The sequence below is a fragment of the Scyliorhinus canicula genome, chromosome 12 (assembly GCF_902713615.1).
Source record: "Scyliorhinus canicula chromosome 12, sScyCan1.1, whole genome shotgun sequence".
Taxonomy (NCBI): Eukaryota; Metazoa; Chordata; class Chondrichthyes; order Carcharhiniformes; family Scyliorhinidae; genus Scyliorhinus; species Scyliorhinus canicula.
Genome location: NC_052157.1, coordinates 68,332,170 through 68,351,181, shown reverse-complemented (window position 1 = coordinate 68,351,181; position 19,012 = coordinate 68,332,170). Strand labels below are relative to the sequence as shown.

Here is a 19,012-nt window from a genome sequence, read left to right as displayed (position 1 = left end):
GTCCGAGGGTCAGTACTGAGGGAATGCTGCACTGTCTGTGGTTCAATACTGAGAGTGTGCTGCACCCTCAAAGTTTCAGTACTGTGGGGGTGCTGCACTATTTGATAACATGTTGAACCCAGACCCATTGGAGATCTAATTTTTCTCTAGAGATCACGTGATAGGCGTGTTTAAACGTTCCACGTGGTAACTGAAATATAATTTTACAACAGCCTAAGTGACCATTCTGCCCAACCTTTCCTATGCTAGCACTCTATGCAAGTGATAGACTTGTCTATCACTGTCAGACTTTCAGTACTGAGAGGGCACTCCACTGTCAGTGGCTAAGTACTGAGTGAGTGCTGCACTGTCAGAGGGTTGGTACTGAGTGAGGGCTGCACTGTCAGAGAGTCAGTACTGAGGGAGTGCTGCACTGTCAGAGGGTCAGTACTGAGGGAGTGCTGCACTGTCAGAGGGTCAGTACTGAGGGAGTGCTGCACTGTTAGCGGGTCAGTACTGAGGGAATGCTGCACTGTCAGAGGGTCAGTACTGAGGGAATGCTGCACTGTCAGAGAGTCAGTACTGAGGGAGTGCTGCACTGTTAGAGGGTCAGTACTGAGGGAGTGCTGCACTGTTAGCGGGTCAGTACTGAGTGAGTACTAAGGAAGTCCCTCACTGTCAGAGATTCAGCCTGAGGGAGTCCCTCACTGTCAGACTTTCAGTACTGAGAGGGCCCTCCACTGTCAGTGGCTAATTACTGAGTGAGTGCTGCACTGTCAGAGGGTTGGTACTGAGTGAGGGCTGCACTGCCGGAGGGTCAGCACTGAGGCAACCCCTCACTGTCAGAGAATCAGAGCTGAGGGAGTGCTGGACTGTCAGATGGTCAGTATTGAGAGAGTGCTACACTGTCAGAGGATCAGTACTGAGGGGGAACTGCACTGTCAATGTGTCAGTACTGAGGGGGTCCCTCACTGTCAGTGTTTCAGTACTGAGATGGCACTCCACTGTCAGTGGCTAAGTACTGAGGGATCGGGGCATTGTCAGAGTGTCAGTACTAAGTAAGTGCTGCACTGTCAGAGAGTCAGTATTGAGGGAGTGCTGCACTGTCAGAGAGTCAGTATTGAGGGAGTGCTGCACTGTCAGAGGGTCAGTACTGAGCGAGTGCTGCACTGTCAACGGGTCAGTACTGAGCGAATGCTGCACTATCAGAGGGTCAGTACTGAGGGAGAGCTGCACTATCAGAGGGTCAGTACTGAGGGAGAGCTGCACTATCAGAGGGTCAGTACTGAGGGCGTGGCGCACTGTCAGAGGGTCAGTACTGAGGGAGTGCTGCACTGTCAGAGGGTCAGCACTGAGGGAGCGCTGCACTGTCAGAGGGTCAGTACTGAGGGAGAGCTGCACTATCAGAGGGTCAGTACTGAGGGCGTGGCGCACTGTCAGAGGGTCAGTATTGACAGTCACTGCACACATCTTTTGAATATTCCAGTTGAAGTTGGCCTGGGCTCAGAGAAGGTGGTGTTGATCCAATTATGTGGTGGTTGGATGTTCTTATTTGCATGATGCCGTAGTGTTCCCTGTTTTCTGATGGAATGTCTGTTTTCCATTTGCAGCCATGGCCTTCACTGCTGAAGAACTGGAACTTCCTGGCCGTCACGCACCCTGGTTACATGGCCTTCCTGACGTACGACGAGGTGAAGGCGAGACTCCAGCACTACATTCAGAAACCAGCCAGGTAACGCGTCAACCACTCTCAATGTCCAGCGGTTACTCTGCCCCTCCATCCGCCTGCCCCACAGTCAGGAGGTTGTGGGGTCAAGTCCCACTCCTGGGGCGGAATTCTCCGACCTCCCGCAGGGTCGGGGAATCGCCCGGGGCCGGCGTAAATCCCGCACTCGCCATGGCTGGAATTGTCGGGAGCGGGAATCACGCCCCGCTGGTCGGCGTCACCGCCCCCCCCCCCCCCCCCCCCCCCTGCCCGCGGCGATTCTCCAGCCCGCGATGGGCCGAAGTCCCGCCGCTGACAGGCCTCTCCCGCCGACGTTGTTTAAACCACGTCTGTGCCGGCGGGATTGGCGGCGCGAGTGGGCCCCCGGGGTCCTGGGGGGGGCGTGGGGCAATCGGACCCCGGGGGTTGCCCCCACGGTGGCCTGGCCCGCGATTGGGGCCCACCGATCGGCCGGCGGGCCAGTGCCGTGGGGGCACTCTTTTTCTTCCGCCGCTGCCACGGCCTCCACCATGGCAGAGGCGGAAGAGACCCCCCTACCACGCATGCGCCGGTGATGATGTCAGCGACTGCTGATGCTCCGGCACTTGCGCGGACTCACGCTGGCCGGCGAATGCCTTTTGGCCAGCCCCGGCGCCAGCCCCGGCGCCAGCCGGCGTAGCGCCAAAGGCCGTTGCCGCCAGTCGGCGTAGCGGGAGCCACTCCGGCATGGGCCTAGCCCGTAAAGGTGCGGAGAACTCCACACCTTTGGGGAGGCCCGACGCTGTAGTGGTTGGCGCCACTCCGCTACGCCGGGACCCCCCGCCCTGCCGGATAGGTGAGAATTGCTCCCCTGATTCCTGACCTCAACAATTCAGAGCTGACACCCTCAACGCAATACCTTTTTAAAAATAAATTTAGAGTACCCAATTCATTTTTTCCTTTTAAGGGGCAATTTAGCGTGGCCAATCCACCTGCCCTGCACATCTTTGGGATGTGGGGGTGAAACCCACGCAAACATGGAGAGAATGTGCAAACTCCACACGGACAGTGACCCAGGGCTGGGATCGAACCTGGGATCTGGGTGCCATGAGGCAGCAGTGCTAACCACTGCATCCCCGTGCTGCCCTCCTCAATGCAATACAGAGGGGCCCGGCTTTCCCGTGAAATGTTAAGCCAAGCCTCCTGCCTGCTCTAGAGGTGGCTGTAAACGACTCCAAGAGCTTGTTGGGAATGATGGGAGGAGGGATTCTCACAGTGTCCTTGGGCCAATATTAATCCCTCACCCCACATCTTTAAATATCGATGAAGTGGATCATTATCACATTTCTGTTAGTGGGATCTTGCTGTGTGGAAATTAGCTGCCATGTTTCCCACTTTCCAAGAGGGCTCAATGGATGTGATTTTGTAATAGCTGCAAGTTTGTTGTACATCTGGATTGAAGCTTTTAAAAAAAATACATTTAGAGTATCCAATTAACTTTATCCAATTAAGGGGCAATTTAGCGTGGCCAATCCACCTACTCTGCACATCTTTGGGTTGTGGGGGCGAAACCGACGCAGACGCGGGGAGAATGTGCACATTCCACACGGACAGTAACCCAGGGCCGGGATCGAACAGGATCCCTGACGGAGAGCCTCACTCATGAACTGGGTCCCTGGCAGAGAGCCTCCCTCTTGAAACAGGGTGAGGCAGCAGTGATAACCATTGCGCCACCATGTTGCCCATCTGGATTGAAGCTGCCTGCATCTGTCTGCTTGTGTCTGCATGTCTCTCAGTGCATCTTAGTGTGTGCCTGGGTGGATCTGTGTGTGTCTGTGTGCAACTGAATGTGTGTGAGTGTGTCTGAGTGTGAGTGTGTCTGTGTATGAGTGTGTGTGTTTGATGCCTGAATGTGATGTGTGTGTGAGTGGGTGGTGTGTGTGTGTGTCTGAGTGTGAGTCTGTTTGTGAGTGTGTGTTTGAGTATATGTGGTGAGTGTGTGTGTGTTTGATGTGTGTGTGTATCTGAGTTTGTATCTGAATGTATGTCAGTGTGAGTTTGATGTATGTGTCTGTGTATGTGTGAGTGTTTGTGTTTGATTTGTGTGTGAATGTGTATCTTTTGTGTGAGTGTGTATCTGATGTGTGTGTGTGTGAGTGCATCTGATTGTGTGTGACTGATGTGTGTGTGAGTGTATCTGATTGTGTCTGATGTGTGTGTGTGTGTGCTTATGTCTGAGTGTGTTTGATGCATGAGTTTGTGTTTCTGTATGTATCTGAGTGTGTGTGTGTGTGGGGGGGGGCAAGTGTGTGAGAGAGTGCGTGTGCGAGCGTGTACAGATCCTTGCAGTGTGAACACACGGAGTCTCTTTTTGCCTTCACAGCTACATCTTCCGCCTGAGCTGCACACGGATGGGGCAGTGGGCCATCGGCTATGTAACAGACGACGGGAGCATTTTACAGACCATCCCCCAGAACAAACCCCTCTTCCAGGCCCTCATTGAAGGCTCCAGCGAAGGCTTGTGAGTAAAGATCGCAGCCAGAGGAACCTGCACACTTCTCAATATTGCCAAATGCAGCAGCATATTCACCATGAACCGATAGGTTATAACTTGTCGTTGAACGGGGTCCCTGACGGAGAAACTCCCCCTTTAAACAGGGTGATGCACGATCAATTGCACGAAAGACTCAGATTGGTACAACTGTGGCTTTATTACAGTCAGATGCGTGGCCTCCTACTGCAGCAGGTGAAATAGCTGATCAGAAGGAGGACACGCGTATTTATACAGCTCCTTGTGGGCAGAACCAGCCGGCAGGGGCTACCGGCGAACCTGTAGTACAGGTCCTAATACAGGTGTACAGTGGTTCACCACATTCACCCCCTGTTAAAAATGAGTCCGGCGGGAGTGGAGTGGAACTATATACAGTTTTGCAAATAATTTACAGTGGGGAGGGGAGAACAAAAATGTCCATTTTGATAGTCCGGTGCCCGTCAGAGGTTAAGTCGATCCGGTGCTTTGATGGTTCGCTGGGAGCAACGTAACGGTGGCGGCGAGGTCAGTGCTGGCTGTGCTTGTGTCACCGACGCTGGTGCTGGTGGTGTTGGTGCTGGTGTCACCGACGCTGGTGCTGGTGGTGCTGGTGTCACCGACGCTGGTGCTGGCGGTGCTGGTGTCACCGACGCTGGTGCTGGTGGTGTTGGTGTCACCGACGCTGGTGCTGGCGGTGCTGGTGTCACCGACGCTGGTGCTGGCGGTGCTGGTGTCACCGACGCTGGTGCTGGCGGTGCTGGTGTCACCGACGCTGGTGCTGGCGGTGCTGGTGTCACCGACGCTGGTGCTGGTGGTGTTGGTGTCACCGACGCTGGTGCTGGTGGTGCTGGTGTCACCGACGCTGGTGCTGGTGGTGCTGGTGTCACCGACGCTGGTGCTGGCGGTGCTGGTGTCACCGACGCTGGTGCTGGTGGTGTTGGTGTCACCGACGCTGGTGCTGGTGGTGTTGGTGTCACCGACGCTGGTGCTGGTGGTGCTGGTGTCACCGATGCTGGTGCTGGTGGTGTTGGTGTCACCGACGCTGGTGCTGGTGGTGTTGGTGTCACCGACGCTGGTGCTGGTGGTGCTGGTGTCACCGACACTGGTGCTGGTGGTGCTGGTGTCACCGACGCTGGTGCTGGTGGTGTTGGTGTCACCGACGCTGGTGCTGGTGGTGCTGGTGTCACCGATGCTGGTGCTGGTGGTGTTGGTGTCACCGACGCTGGTGCTGGTGGTGCTGGTGTCACCGACGCTGGTGCTGGTGGTGTTGGTGCTGGTGTCACCGACGCTGGTGCTGGTGGTGCTGGTGTCACCGACGCTGGTGCTGGTGGTGCTGGTGTCACCGATGCTGGTGCTGGTGGTGTTGGTGCTGGTGTCACCGACGCTGGTGCTGGTGGTGCTGGTGTCACCGACGCTGGTGCTGGCGGTGCTGGTGTCACCGATGCTGGTGCTGGTGGTGTTGGTGTCACCGATGCTGGTGCTGGTGGTGCTGGTGTCACCGACGCTGGTGCTGGTGGTGCTGGTGTCACCGATGCTGGTGCTGGTGGTGTTGGTGCTGGTGTCACCGACGCTGGTGCTGGTGGTGCTGGTGTCACCGATGCTGGTGCTGTTGGTGCTGGTGTCACCGATGCTGGTGCTGGTGGTGTTGGTGCTGGTCAGTAGTCGGACAACCCCGGGAGCGTGCCGAAATCTTCATCGTCCTCTTGCGTGGGCAGGGGAAGGAGGGATGGACCTGGTGGGGCTAATGTTGGGAGCGCCGGTGGAGGGGAGGGTGGCGTGTGGGTGGGGGAGTGTGTCGGAGTGGAACCTGATGGAGTCAGGTCCCTGAGGGAGACAGTATCTTGGCGGCCGTTGGGGAACTCCACGTAGGCATTGTTGCACGTTTTGCTATGGGTGTAAAACGCGTTTATTGGAGTGTATTAACTTGCCTCTGTTAAAGGCCGTGTGCTTAACACTACTAGGCTCTGTATATGTATTTTTCAGCTCAGGAGTCGCCAGATGCCGTATAGACACCTCACAAATATTCCAAGGTCAGGTTCAAAGTAATAAAACGATACACCGATTAGTAAGTTCCAAACGATCAATATTTATTATACAATTATAATAAATACGCATGCACACACTAAGGGACTAAGCTATGACTAAACTAAGCAATCAGAATACTTAACTACACAGGAACAGGCAAGGTCAGGGAGCGAGGCCTTCGTCCAGGTCTTGGTCTGCAACCTTCAGAAAGCGTGCTGGTCACTGGGGGTCTAGCGGGCTTGGTTTGCGTAGCGAGCGTCGTATTGGCACTTACGGTTCGGCGGCTGGTGCTCAACGGCTGGAGTCAGGATACACGTTCAAGGTCTTGGTCAAAGCCGGAGCACGAAACAACAGACAGGACCATGTGTGGGGGTCTACTTTTATAGGGGTCTCCAATGTCCGTGCCTTTTCCTGGGCGGGCTTTACCTTCAGGTATCGATTGGATCGCTTCCAATCGATATCTTTTGAATTCCTCCAATGTGAGGGTCTTTCTCGATGGTGGGGGCGGTTTCTATAGTGGATACTTCTGGTGCCGCTCTGTCTGGACATCCACTCAAGTATCTTATTCAAACCCAAATGTTGCCATTGTGTGTGCCTAGATCTGGACTGCCTCATTAGTGTGTAAAACGTTCTGCCATTATCACCTTTGGTTGGAGATCTTCCACCTGGCCAGAAACTGGTTTTGCTGCTTGCAAAATGCTAATGAGTGTTTGCAGGCTGCTTGCCTTGGCTAAACTGTTTTTCCCTGCAGTCTTAGCGATTCTCCATTTTGTTTGGTTCAGTGTCCATTTTAGGTGGCTACAGTGGCTACAGCATACTGGGGGTTGGCGTGGAGCAAGTGTACCCAGTCCACCAAGGGGTCCGCCTTGTGGAGTCAGACGTACCTATGGAGCAGGACCGGTCCTGAAGCTGCAAGCCAAGTCGGGAGCGACATCCCGGATGTGGACTTCCTAGGGAAGGTAAAAACACGTTCATGGGGTGTGTTATTTGTGGCAGTGCACAGTAGTGACCGTATGGAGTGTAGTGCATCAGGGAGGACCTCCTGCCAGCGAGAGGCTGGGAGGTTTCTGGACCGTAGGGCCAGCTGGACGGCCCTCCAAACCGTCCCGTTCTCCCTCACTACCTGCCCGTTTCCCCGAGGGTTGTAGCTGGTCATTCTGCTGGAGGCGATACCCCTGCTGAGCAAGAACTGACGCAGCTCATCACTCATGAATGAGGATCCCCTGTCACTGTGGATGTAGGCGGGAAATCCGAACAGAGCGAAGATTGTGTTGAAGGCCTTGATGACGGTGGCAGACGTCGTATCCGGGCATGGGATGGCGAAGGGGAACCTGGAGAATTCATCGACCACACTGAGGATATATGTGTTGCGGTCGGTGGAGGGGAGGGGCCCTTTGAAATCCATGCTGAGGCGTTCAAAGGGGCGGGAGGCTTTCACCAGGCGCGCGCGGTCTGGCCGGTAGGAGTGCGGCTTGCACTCTGCACAGACCTGGCAGTCTCTGGTGACTGCCCGTACTTCCTCGACGGAGTAGGGCAGATTGCGAGCCTTGACGAGGTGGTACAGTCGTGTGACCCCCGGGTGACAAAGGCTGTCGTGCAGGGATCCGGAGTCGGTCTACTTGTGCGCTGGCACATGTTCCTCGGGAAAGGGTGTCTGGGGGCTCATTGAGTTTGCCGGGGCGATACAAAATCTCATAATTATAGGTGGAGAGCTCGATTCTCCACCGCAAGATTTTATCATTTTTGATCTTGCCCCGCTGCGTGTTGTTAAACGTGAAGGCTACCGACCATTGGTCAGTGAGGAGAGTGAATCTCCTGCCAGCCAGGTAATGTCTCCAATGCCGCATGGCTTCAACGATAGCCTGGGCCTCTTTTTTGACGGATGAGTGCCGAATTTCAGAGGCATGAAGGGTGCGGGAAAAGAATGCCATGGGTCTGCCTGCCTGGTTAAGAGTGGCGGCGAGGGCGACGTCTGAAGCGTCGCATTCAACTTGAAAGGGGAGTACCTCGTCTGCTGCATGCAACCCGGCCTTGTCTATGTCTGCTCTGATCTGGGCGAAGGCATGTTGCGCCTTAGTCGCGAGGGGAAATTGAGTGAACTGTATGAGTGGGCGGGCCTTGTCCGCATAGTTTGGGACCCACTGGCCGTAGTAGGAGAAGAACCCAAGGCAGCGTTTGAGGGCATTGGGGCAGTGGGAAAGGGGAAGCTCATTGAGGGGGCCGAGGATGGCTAAGCGGGTAGTGCGGAACACACACTTCTCCTAGTTGTACATAAGGTTGAGGAGAGTGGTGGTGCGGAGGAATTTAGCGAGTTTGGCGTCGTGATCCTGCTGGTAATAGGCACAGATGGTGACATTGTCTAGGTACGGAAACATGGCCCACAAACCGTACCTGTCGACCATTCGGTCCATCTCCCTTTGGAAGACCGAGACCCCGTTAGTGACGCCGAAGGGAACCCTACAAAATTGGTAGAGCCGACCGTCTGCCTCGAAGGCAGTGTATGGACGGTCCGACTTGCGGATGGGGTGGTTGTAGGCAGATTTCAGGTCAATCGTTGAGAAGACCCGGTACTGCGCAATCTGATTGACCATTTCAGATATGCGTGGGAGGGGGTACGTGTCGAGCTGCGTGTACTGATTGATGGTCTGGCTGTAATCCACGACCATTCTGTGTTTATCCCCCGTTTTTACTACTACCACTTGGCCTCGATTATACCCTCCCGAAGCAGCCGCTGGACTTCGGACCTGATGAAGGTCTTGTCCTGGGTGTTGTACCGTCTGCTCCTGGTGGCGACTGGCTTGCAATCCTCAGTTAGATTGGCAAAGAGGGAGGGGGAGTCAACCTTGAGGGTGAGTGGAGTGGAGGTAGGGGCCCGCCGAATTTGAGGGTGAGGCTCTGGAACTTGCACTGAAAATCCAGGCCCAGCAATAGTGCAGCGCAGAGGTTGGGGAGGACATAGAGGCGGAAACCGCTGAATTCTACGCCCTGGACAGTGAGATTAACCACGCAGACCCCTCGGATCAGGACAGAGTGGGATCCGGAGGCCAGGGAGATCCGTTGGTTGGCGGGGTGGACCACGAGGGAGCAGTGCCTTACCGTATCTGGGTGTATGAAGCTTTCGGTGCTCCCGGAGTCCAGCAGGCAAGAGGTCATGTGGCCGTTTATTTTCACCGTCGTCGAAGCGGTGGCCAGGTTGTGAGGATGGGACTGGTCCAGTGTCATCGAGGCGAGCTGCAGGTGGTCGTCCGAGGTTTCAGATGGAGAGCGTCGGCGACCCAGATCTGGCGTTCCAGTCCCGTGGGGGAGACAAAATGGCGGCGACACGGAGCGCACGTTGCAGGGGCGGGGCAATATGGTGGCATCCATGGGCCGCACGTGGTGTGAGGGGGGGCTGGCAGCGCCCACTGGCCGCACCTGGCCCTGGGAGGAGAAGATGGTGGTGCCCATTGTGCGTTCGGCAGGGATAAGGGGGCATTTGCGGACGCGATAGCGGCGACTGCGCGGGCCTGGCACGCAGCTGCAAAGTGGCCCTTTTTACTGCAGGACTTGCAAGTGGCAGCGTTGGTGGGGGTGCTTCTGCTGACCGCAGAAGTAGCATGGGGACCTCCGAGGTGTGCCGATTGGCGGGCGGCACAGGCATATTGAGTAGGCAGGGCCCCAGCTGGGGGGGGTCGTTTGCGGGGTCCAGGAGGAGTAGGACGGTTGGGCTGCGTGGCGAGTGGGGTAGGCCTGGATGTTACGAGATGCGACCGTCATGGAGAGCGCTAAAGTTTTCATCCCCGTTAGGTCGAGTGTGGCCCCTTCCAGCAGTTGTTGTCAGATGGGGTCCGACGCAATCCCCGTTACGAATGCGTCGCGCATGAGGAGATTGGAATGTTCAGTGGCTGTAACGGCCTGACAGTCACAGTCCCGTACGAGTGGGATTAGAGCCCGCCGGAAGTCTTCGATACACTCACCAGGGAGTTGAGTGCGTGTGGCGAGTAAGTGTCTGGCAAAGAGCGTGTTTGCTTTCTGTGCGTAGTTCTCTTTTAGGAGTGTCATCGCTTCCGAGTAACTCGGGCCGTCCTGTGTCATCGGGAACACGTTGGAGCTCAACCTGGAGTATAAGACCTGAATCTTCTGAGCTTCCGTCGGCGTGGGGGTCGCAGCTTTGATGTAACCCTCAAAACAAGCTAACCAGTGATTAAAGTCCTTTCTGGTATCGGGCGAGTGTGGATCCAGCTGCAGACGATCTGGTTTGATTCTGATATCCATCTCTTAGTAAATCTGACTGTAATAAATTGATGCACGATCAATTGAAATGAAAATGAAATGAAAATCGCTTATTGTCACGAGTAGGCTTCAATGAAGTTACTGTGAAAAGCCCCTAGTCACCACATTCCGCCGCCTGTCCGGGGAGGTTGGTACAGGAATCGAACCGTGCTGGTGGCCTGCTTGGTCTGCTTTAAAAGCCAGCGATTTAGCCAAGTGAGCTAAACCAGCCTTTGCACGAAGACTCAGATTGGTACAACTGTGGCTTTATTATAGTCAGATGCGTGGCCTCCTGCTGCAGCTGGCGAAATGGCTGATCAGAAGGAGGACACGCATATTTATACAGCTTCTTGTGGGCGGAGCTAGCAGGCAGGAGCTACCGGTGAACCTGTAGTGCAGGTCCTACCTTACATACCCTAATACAGGTGCACACAGTGGTTCACCACACAGGGTCTCTGATGGAGAAACTCCCCCTTTAAACAGGGTCCCTGACAAGAGACTCCCTCTTTAAACAGGGTCTCTGGCGGAGAGACTCCCTCATGAAACAGGGTCCCTGATGGAGATACTCCCTCTTGAAACAGGGTCCCGGATGGAGAGACTCCTTCCTCTGCCACTAATACTGAAACACTGACTGATGTTTCTCTCTCTCTCTCACTCATTCACTTTCTTTCTCCACAGTTACCTCTACCCTGATGGTCGTGACTTCAACCCGGATCTAACCGGATTGCGCGAGCCTTCGCGACAGGATCATATCCAGGTCTCTCAGGTCAGTGACACGAGGCAGGAACAGGGTTAACCCTTCCATCAGAATCGGGGCACGCTTATTGTGGGGAGGGGGGGGGGCTTGAGGAACGTTTTGTCACGAACCAATCCCAGTGATCCTGCTATCTTTCTCAAGGGGAATACGGTAAACCTGTGTGAAATACTGATTCCGCCTCGACTGGATTGCATTGCCCAGTTCTGGGGACCACCCTTCAGGGAGGATGTGAAGGCGTTAGGGAGAGTGTGCAGAAAGGATTCACGGGAATGGTTCCAGGAATGGGGAACTTCAGCGAAGAGGATAGTCCGGAGAAACTGGAATTATTCTCCTCGGAGAAGAGAAGGTGGAGAGGAGATTCGATCGAGGTGTTGAAAACTGAGAGGGGGCTGAAGAGAATGGATCGAGAGAAACTGTTCCCATTGGGGGGAGTATCGGGAACTAGAAGGTGATTGACAGACGAGGTAATGACGTGCGAGGGAAAATGCTTTGATGCAGCGAGTGGTAGGGATCTGGAAGGTGCCGCCTGAGGGGTCGAGAGGGGGGGAGGCAGGTTCAATCGAGGCTTTCCAAAGGGAATTGGGTCATTATCTGGAGGGGGAGAATGTGTAGGGTTACAGAGGACAAATGGCAGGGGGAAGGATGGGGGTCAGCGAATCGTTCTTGCCGAGCACTAGCACGGGTACCGGTGGGGCCGGGGGGGAACAGGTTCCGTCTGTGTCGTCCATGATTCAAAGGGGTCCAATTGTAGTTTTTCTGAGGGTCTCGAGGGATGGGTGGCAAATATCAGCTTTAAGCTTCGAGGGGCTTGTTTTCCTGGGAGAGTTGGGGGGACCAGACACTGTATAACTGTGTAACTCCCTCTTCCTTAACCCCCACACCGGTTCTCTCTGCAGGAACAGTACGAGTTGTACTGCGACATTGGCTCCACCTTCCAGCTCTGTAAGATTTGCACGGAGCGCAATAAGGATGTGAAAATCGAACCCTGCGGTCACCTGATCTGCAATGATTGCCTCACCACCTGGCAGGTAGGTGCCTACCCCCCAAGCTCGCCAACCCTTCCTACCCCTCCTTGCACCATGGCACACCGGGAGATCCTGGGCAGGATTCTCCATTTCAGCGGCTAAGTGGCGGCTCAAATGGAGAATTCACGGGCGTTTTACGACCCAATAATCGGCGCCGAATCATCGCCAATTCTGGTACCGGTGAGGGGCATGCAGCGGCGCTGGGTGAAATTCCCGGCTCATGCGCCGAGAAAGGCCAGATAATGGCCTGCAGTGGTCGCGCCATACAACATGGCACTGGCCGTGCCCGGACTCGATCTGCCACCCATAACCCCACAGGCCACCCTTTGGCCACCCCCCCACCAGTCCCCCCCAACCCTCGTGGAAGCAACCCCTGCCACCGGTACGGGTACCCGGCCGAAAGCCGAGTTGCTGGACACAGTTACAGTCTGCAGCCGCCAGGCCGGATTCCTGACCGCTCAGACCACACATGTTTTGCGCAGTCAGGAACTAAGCCCATCGGAGGCGGAGCATCGCGGGAGGGCCTGCCGATGACTTGCCAACGCCATTGGAAGAGCGCGCGACATGCGACGCGATGATGCCATTTCGGAGGGCGTGGAGCTTGGCCTACCGGCGTCAAACCCACGCTGACTCAGATTTGGGCATCGGTGGCCATTCTCCGTTCGATCGCCAATTATATCGGCGTCGGGCAACAGAGAATCCAGCCCCCTGTATGTCCCACTGCCACTGGGATAGGGAGGCTGGAGAAAGGGAGGGGAGTGGTGGGTGAGTGGGGGAGACCAATCAGAGAATTCTGTCAAAGTGCGCGATGAGCTGAATGGCCTCCTCCTGTGTTTTAGGATTTTTACCTGTTGCAAAAGGGAATTTTGTTCCATTCCATCCACTGACCCTGCCCTTTGACCTGTGACCCTCTCCCCACCCGACCAGGAGTCAGACGGGCACAGCTGCCCATTCTGCCGCTGCGAGATCAAGGGCATGGAATCCATCGTGGTGGATCCATTCAAACCCCGGCACAACCAACCGCCAATTAGCAAGGACCAACTGCCGAGAAACCAGGTCCCAGAGGAGGAGGAGGAGGAGGAGGATGATAACTTTGAGGACATGGCGCTGCTGATGGACAAACTGGCTGCACTCAACAAGGTATGGACTATGTGACAAGGTGGGGGAGAGTGAGAGAGTGTGAGAGAGAGAGAGTGTAAGAGGGAGAGTGTGAGAGAGAGAGAGTGTGAGAGAGAGCGTGTGAGAGAGAGCGTGTGAGAGAGTGTGAGAGAGAGAGTGTGAGAGAGAGAGAATGTGAGAGTGTGTGAGAGAGAGAGAGAGTGTGAGAGAGAGAGTGTGAGAGAGAGAGTATGAGAGAGAGAGTGAGAGAGAGTGTGAGAGAGAGTGTGAGAGAGAGTGTGAGAGAGAGTGTGAGAGTGAGAGAGGTGTGTGAGAGAGAGAAAGGTGTGTGAGAGAGAGGCGTGTGAGAGAGAGTGCGTGTGGATGTGCGAGGGGAGAGTGTGCGAGGGGAGTGTGCGAGGGGAGAGTGTGCAAGGGGAGAGTGTTTGAGAGGAGAATGTGTGTGAGCGAGAGAGAGTTTGTGTTTTTGTGAGAGTGTGAGAGACAGTGAATCTGTGTGTGAGTGTGGGTATCTGTGTGGCCATGTGGGTGAGTATGTGAGAGAGTGTGTGTGTAATAGCAAGTTTGTGTGTGTGAGAGAGAGAGAGAGAGCGTATGTATGTGTGTGTTTATATGTGTTTGCATGTGTTTGTGTTTACTATCTATTTTTGTGTGATTTCCCTTGTGTGTGTGTGTGTGTCTGCGTGTTTGTGTGTATGTTTGGTTGTGGTGTGTGTGTGGTTCATTTTGTGTGTATGTCTTTGTGTGTGCGGGCATTCGTGTGAGTTACTGTGATTGTGGAGTGAGTGTGTATGTAAGTGTGTGCATGACAGTGTGTGTCATTTAATGTGTGAGTGAGTGAATGCTTGAGTATGAGTGAGTATGTGTGAGTGTGTGTGAGTGAGTGTATATGCGAGTGTCTGTGTGTGAGTATGTGTGTGTGTGACTGTGTAAGTATATGTTTTTGCGAGAGTGAGTGTGTGCATGACTGTGTGTGTGTCTGCGGATATGCGTGTGTGTTTTTGTGGATCTGTTTGTATGTGGATCTATGTGTGTGTGGATCTGTGCGTGGGTGTATGAGTGTAAGTGAATGTGAGTGAATGCGTGACAATGAGTGTGTGTGTGATTATGAGTGAATTAAATTGAAATGAAATTTTGCTTATTGTCACGAGTAGGCTTCAATGAAGTTACTGTGAAAAGCCCCTAGACGCCACATTCCGGCACCTGTCCGGGGAGGCTGATACGGGAATCGAACCGTGCTGCTGGCCTGCTTGGTCTGCTTTAAAAGCCAGCGATTTAGCCCAGTGAGCTAAATCAGCCCCTAGTGTGTGTGTGTAAGTGACTGTGTGAGTATCTGTGTGTGTGTGTGTGTGTGTGTGAATCTGTGGGTATGTGTGTGGATCTGTGTGTGTGCGCATGTTTGGTTGAGGTGTGTGGTTCAGTTTGTGTGTATGTGTTTGTGTATGGGTGCTTAATATAATATATATATTATATTATAATATAATAATATTATCATATAATGTATCTCTGATTTTATGTGTGCATTCGTGTTTGAGTGTGTGTGAGTGTATGTTTGGTTATCTGTTTGTGTGGTTCTGTTTATGTATGTATGTGTGTAATTTTACCCTTTTCTGATTTTATGTGTGTGTGTTTGTTTGGGCTTGTGTGTTTATCTCTGGTTGTGTGGTTCAGTTTGTGTGCTGTGTATGCATGCGTGGTTCTGTTTGCATAATTCTGTGTGCAAATATGTGTGTGCAGGTGTTGGAGTATCTGTGTGTGGATGTGACTGTGTAAGGGAGTGTGTATGAGTTTGAGAGTGTGTGTCTGTGTGAGTGTATGCGTATGCGTGCACATGATGGTCAGCGTGTTTGAGTTTGTATGTGAGTGAGTGTTGGTGTGTGTGAGGGAGCGTGTGAAAGTGAGTATTTGAGGGTTTGCTTGCATGCAAGAGTGTGTGCGTGAGCGGGCATGTGAGTGTGAGTGAGTGTGTGTCTGTTTATATGTGTGTGCATACATATGTGTAACTGAGCGAGTGAGTGTATGAATGTGTGAGAACCTGTGTGTGTGAGTGCGAGAGAATGTGAGTAAATGTGTCTGTGTATGTGTGTGAACATGGGAGCAAGTGTATGCTTTTGTGTCTACGTTTGTGTGTGTGAGTTTGTGTGTGTGAATTTGTGCGTGTGAGTTTGTGTGTGAGTTTTTGAGCGTTAGTTTGTGTGTGTAGGTTTTTTGTGTAAGTTCATGTGTGTGAGTATGAGGGAGTGTGTGAGGGAGTGTGTAAGTGAGTGTATGTGTATGTAAGAGAGTGTGTTATTGTGAGTGAGTGTGTGTGAGCGAGTGCTTCTGTGACTGTGTGTGAGTGAGTGTGTTTATGTGTGCCAGCCTGTGTGTTGGTTTTTGTGAGTGTGTGTGAGGGTGTTTGTGTGATTGCATGCATGTGTGTGTCTGTGAGAGTGTGTGTGAATGCAAGCATGTGTGTAAGTGTGTGTGAATGCGGGCATGTGTGTGAGAGTGTGTGAATGCGGGCATGTGTGTCAGAGTGTGTGTGAATGCGAACATGTGTGTGAGAGTGTGTGTGAATGCGAGCATGTGTGTGAGAATGTATGTAAATGCGAGCATGTGTGTGAGAGTGTGCATTAATGCGAGCATGTATGTGAGAGTGTGTGTGAATGCGGGCATGTGTGTCAGAGTGTGTGTGAATGCAAACATGTGTGTGAGAGTGTGTGTGAATGCGAGCATGTGTGTGAGAGTGTGTGTGAATGCAAGCATGTGTGTGAGTGTGTGTGAATGCGAGCATGTCTGTGAGAGTGTGTGTGAATGCGAGCATGTATGTGAGAGTGTGTGTGAATGCAAGCATGTGTGTGAGTGTGTGTGAATGCGAGCATGTCTGTGAGAGTGTGTGTGAATGCGAGCATGTATGTGAGAGTGTGTGTGAATGCAAGCATGTGTGTGAGTGTGTGTGAATGCAAGCATGTGTGTGAGTGTGTGTGAATACGAGCATGTCTGTGAGAGTGTGTGTGAATGCGAGCATGTGTGTGAGAGTGTGTGTGGATGTGAGCATGTGTGTGAGAGTGTGTGTGAATGCGAGCATGTGTGTGAGAGTGTGTGTGGATGTGAGCATGTGTGTGAGAGTGTGTGTGAATGCGAGCATGTGTGTGAGAGTGTGTGTGGATGTGAGCATGTGTGTGAGAGTGTGTGTGAATGCGAGTATTTGTGTGAGAGTGTGTGTGAATGCGATCATGTGTATGAGAGTGTGTGAATGCAAGCATGTGTGTGAGTGTGTGTGAATACGAGCATGTCTGTGAGAGTGTGTGTGGATGTGAGCATGTGTGTGAGAGTGTGTGTGAATGCGTGTATTTGTGTGAGTGTGTGTGAATGCGATCATGTGTATGAGAGTGTGTGTGAATGCGAACATGTATGTGAGAGTGTGTGTTTATGAATGCGTGTGTGAGAGTGTGTGTGAATGCGATCATGCGTATGAGAGCGTGTGTGAATGCGAATATGTGTGTGAGAGTGTGTGTGAATGCCAACATGTGTGTGAGAGTGTGTGTGTATGAATGCGTGTGTGAGAGTGTGTGAGAATGCGAGCATGTGTATGAGAGTGTGTGTGAATGCCAACATGTGTGTGAGAGTGTGTGTGAATGCGAACATGTGTGTGAGAGTGTGTGTGAATGCCAACATGTGTGTGAGAGTGTATGTGTATGAATGCGTGTGTGAGAGTGTGTGAGAATGCGAGCATGTGTATGAAGTGTGTGTGAATGCCAACATGTGTGTGAGAGTGTGTGTGAATGCCAACATGTGTGTGAGAGTGTGTGTATGAATGCGTGTGTGAGAGTGTGTGAGAATGCGAGCATGTGTATGAGAGTGTGTGTGAATGCCAACATGTGTGTGAGAGTGTGTGTGAATGCCAACATGTGTGTGAGAGTGTGTGTGAATGCGAACATGTGTGTGAGAGTGTGTGTGAATGCCAACATGTGTGTGAGAGTGTGTATGAATGCGTGTGTGAGAGTGTGTGAGAATGCGAGCATGTGTATGAGAGTGTGTGTGAATGCCAACATGTGTGTGAGAGTGTGTGTGAATGCCAACATGTGTGTGAGAGTGTGTGTGTATGAATGCGTGTGTGAGAGTGTGTGAGAATGCGAGCATGTGTATGAGAGTGTGTGTGAATGCCAACATGTGTGTGAGAGTGTGTGTATGAATGCGTGTGTGAGAGTGTGTGTGAATGCCAACATGTGTGTGAGAGTGTGTGTATGAATGCGTGTGTGAGAGTGTGTGAGAATGCGAGCATGTGTGTGAGAGTGTGTGAGAATGCAAGCATGGTTCGGAGAATCACCGGGGGCACACAATGTTCCCACCACGCTGCTCCGGCGCCGGGCAGCCGATTCTCAGGCGACCGGAGAATGGTGCCAATGGCGCCTGTGCGGTCGCCGTGGCGCTGATCGGTGACCACTGAAATCGGCCCCTGCGGCGATTCTCCGTAGGCGGGCGACGGGCGGAACTCCCGCTGAGTTCCGCCGGCATGGTTCAGACCTGGTACCAACCGGCGGGAGCTCGGACCCGCGGTCGTTGTGGATGTCCTGGTTTGGGGGGGGGGGGGCAGATCTGACTTGGGAGGGGGGCCTCCATGGGGTCCAGGCCCACAATCGGGGGCTACCAATCGGCAGGCAGCTGCGATCTGGAGAGGGCCTACCTCCTTCCGCGCGGGCCCGCTGTTCGGTCCTCGACATGTTGCTCCGCGCTGGCGCGGAGACGGCAACCATGCACATGCACCGGTGCGGAGATGGCCATGGCGCGCATGCGCCGACCCGTGCCGGCCGTGGCACGCATGCGCTGACCCGCACCAGCAGTGTAGGGAGCAGCGCGCAGCACACCGGCACCCTGCTGGCCTCCTAAAACACGGAGAAATGCTGGGCCAGGAGGCCCGTTGACACCATTCTGGTGTTTACGCCGGCATCAACACGTGGCCGGGATTTCAATCTCGGCAAATGTGTGTGTGTGTGTGTGTGTAGATCCAGTGTATGTGAATCTGTGTGCGTCTGGGGTGTATGGATCGGTGTGTGTGTGGACCTCATGTATTTGAATCTGTGTGTGTGGATCTGTGTGTGTGTGTAGATCTGTGTGTCTGTGTTGATCTGTGTATATGTGTGGATCTGTGTGAGTGTGTTGATCTGTGTATATATGTGGATCTGTGTGTGTGGGTCTGTGTGTGTGTGTGTGGGTCTGTATGAGAGTGTGTAGATCTGTGTGTGTGTGTTGATCTATGTATATGTGTGGATCTGTGTGTGTGTGTTGATCTGTGTATATATGTGGATCTGTGTGTGTGGGTCTGTGTGTGTGTGTGGGTCTATGTGTGTGTGTGTATGTGAGTGTATGGGTATGTTTGGTTGTGTGTGTGGTTCATTTTGTGTGTATGTGTTTGTGTGTTTGCAATTGTGTGGTTCAGCTGGTCCAGGTGTGTGTGTAATTGTGTCTGTCTCTGATTTTATGTGTGTGTTTGTGTTTGTGTTTATGTGTGGTTGAGTTTGTGTGTGTATGTGTTGTGGACGCGTGCATGGTTCTGTTTGCATATTTTTGTATTAAAATGTGTGAGTGCGGGTTTCGGAATGAGTGTGTGTGTATGTGGGTGTGTAAGTTTGAATGCACGTGAGTTTTTGTGTGAGTTT

The 19,012-nt window shown here is 53.2% G+C and overlaps 1 protein-coding gene across 5 annotated transcripts in view; it reads left to right on the top strand.

Annotated features, from left to right (window-relative positions):
- The window catches only part of LOC119974787 (E3 ubiquitin-protein ligase CBL-like), a 103,758-nt gene that overhangs the window by 52,067 nt on the left and 32,679 nt on the right, over positions 1 to 19,012 (top strand). For all 5 annotated transcript variants that reach the window (XM_038814041.1, XM_038814038.1, XM_038814039.1 and 2 more), the window contains exons 4-8: positions 1,590 to 1,711; positions 4,047 to 4,184; positions 11,148 to 11,235; positions 12,123 to 12,254; positions 13,179 to 13,391. In XM_038814041.1, the coding sequence (XP_038669969.1) occupies positions 1,590 to 1,711; positions 4,047 to 4,184; positions 11,148 to 11,235; positions 12,123 to 12,254; positions 13,179 to 13,391 (693 nt within the window). The remainder of the gene's footprint in view (positions 1 to 1,589; positions 1,712 to 4,046; positions 4,185 to 11,147; positions 11,236 to 12,122; positions 12,255 to 13,178; positions 13,392 to 19,012) is intronic.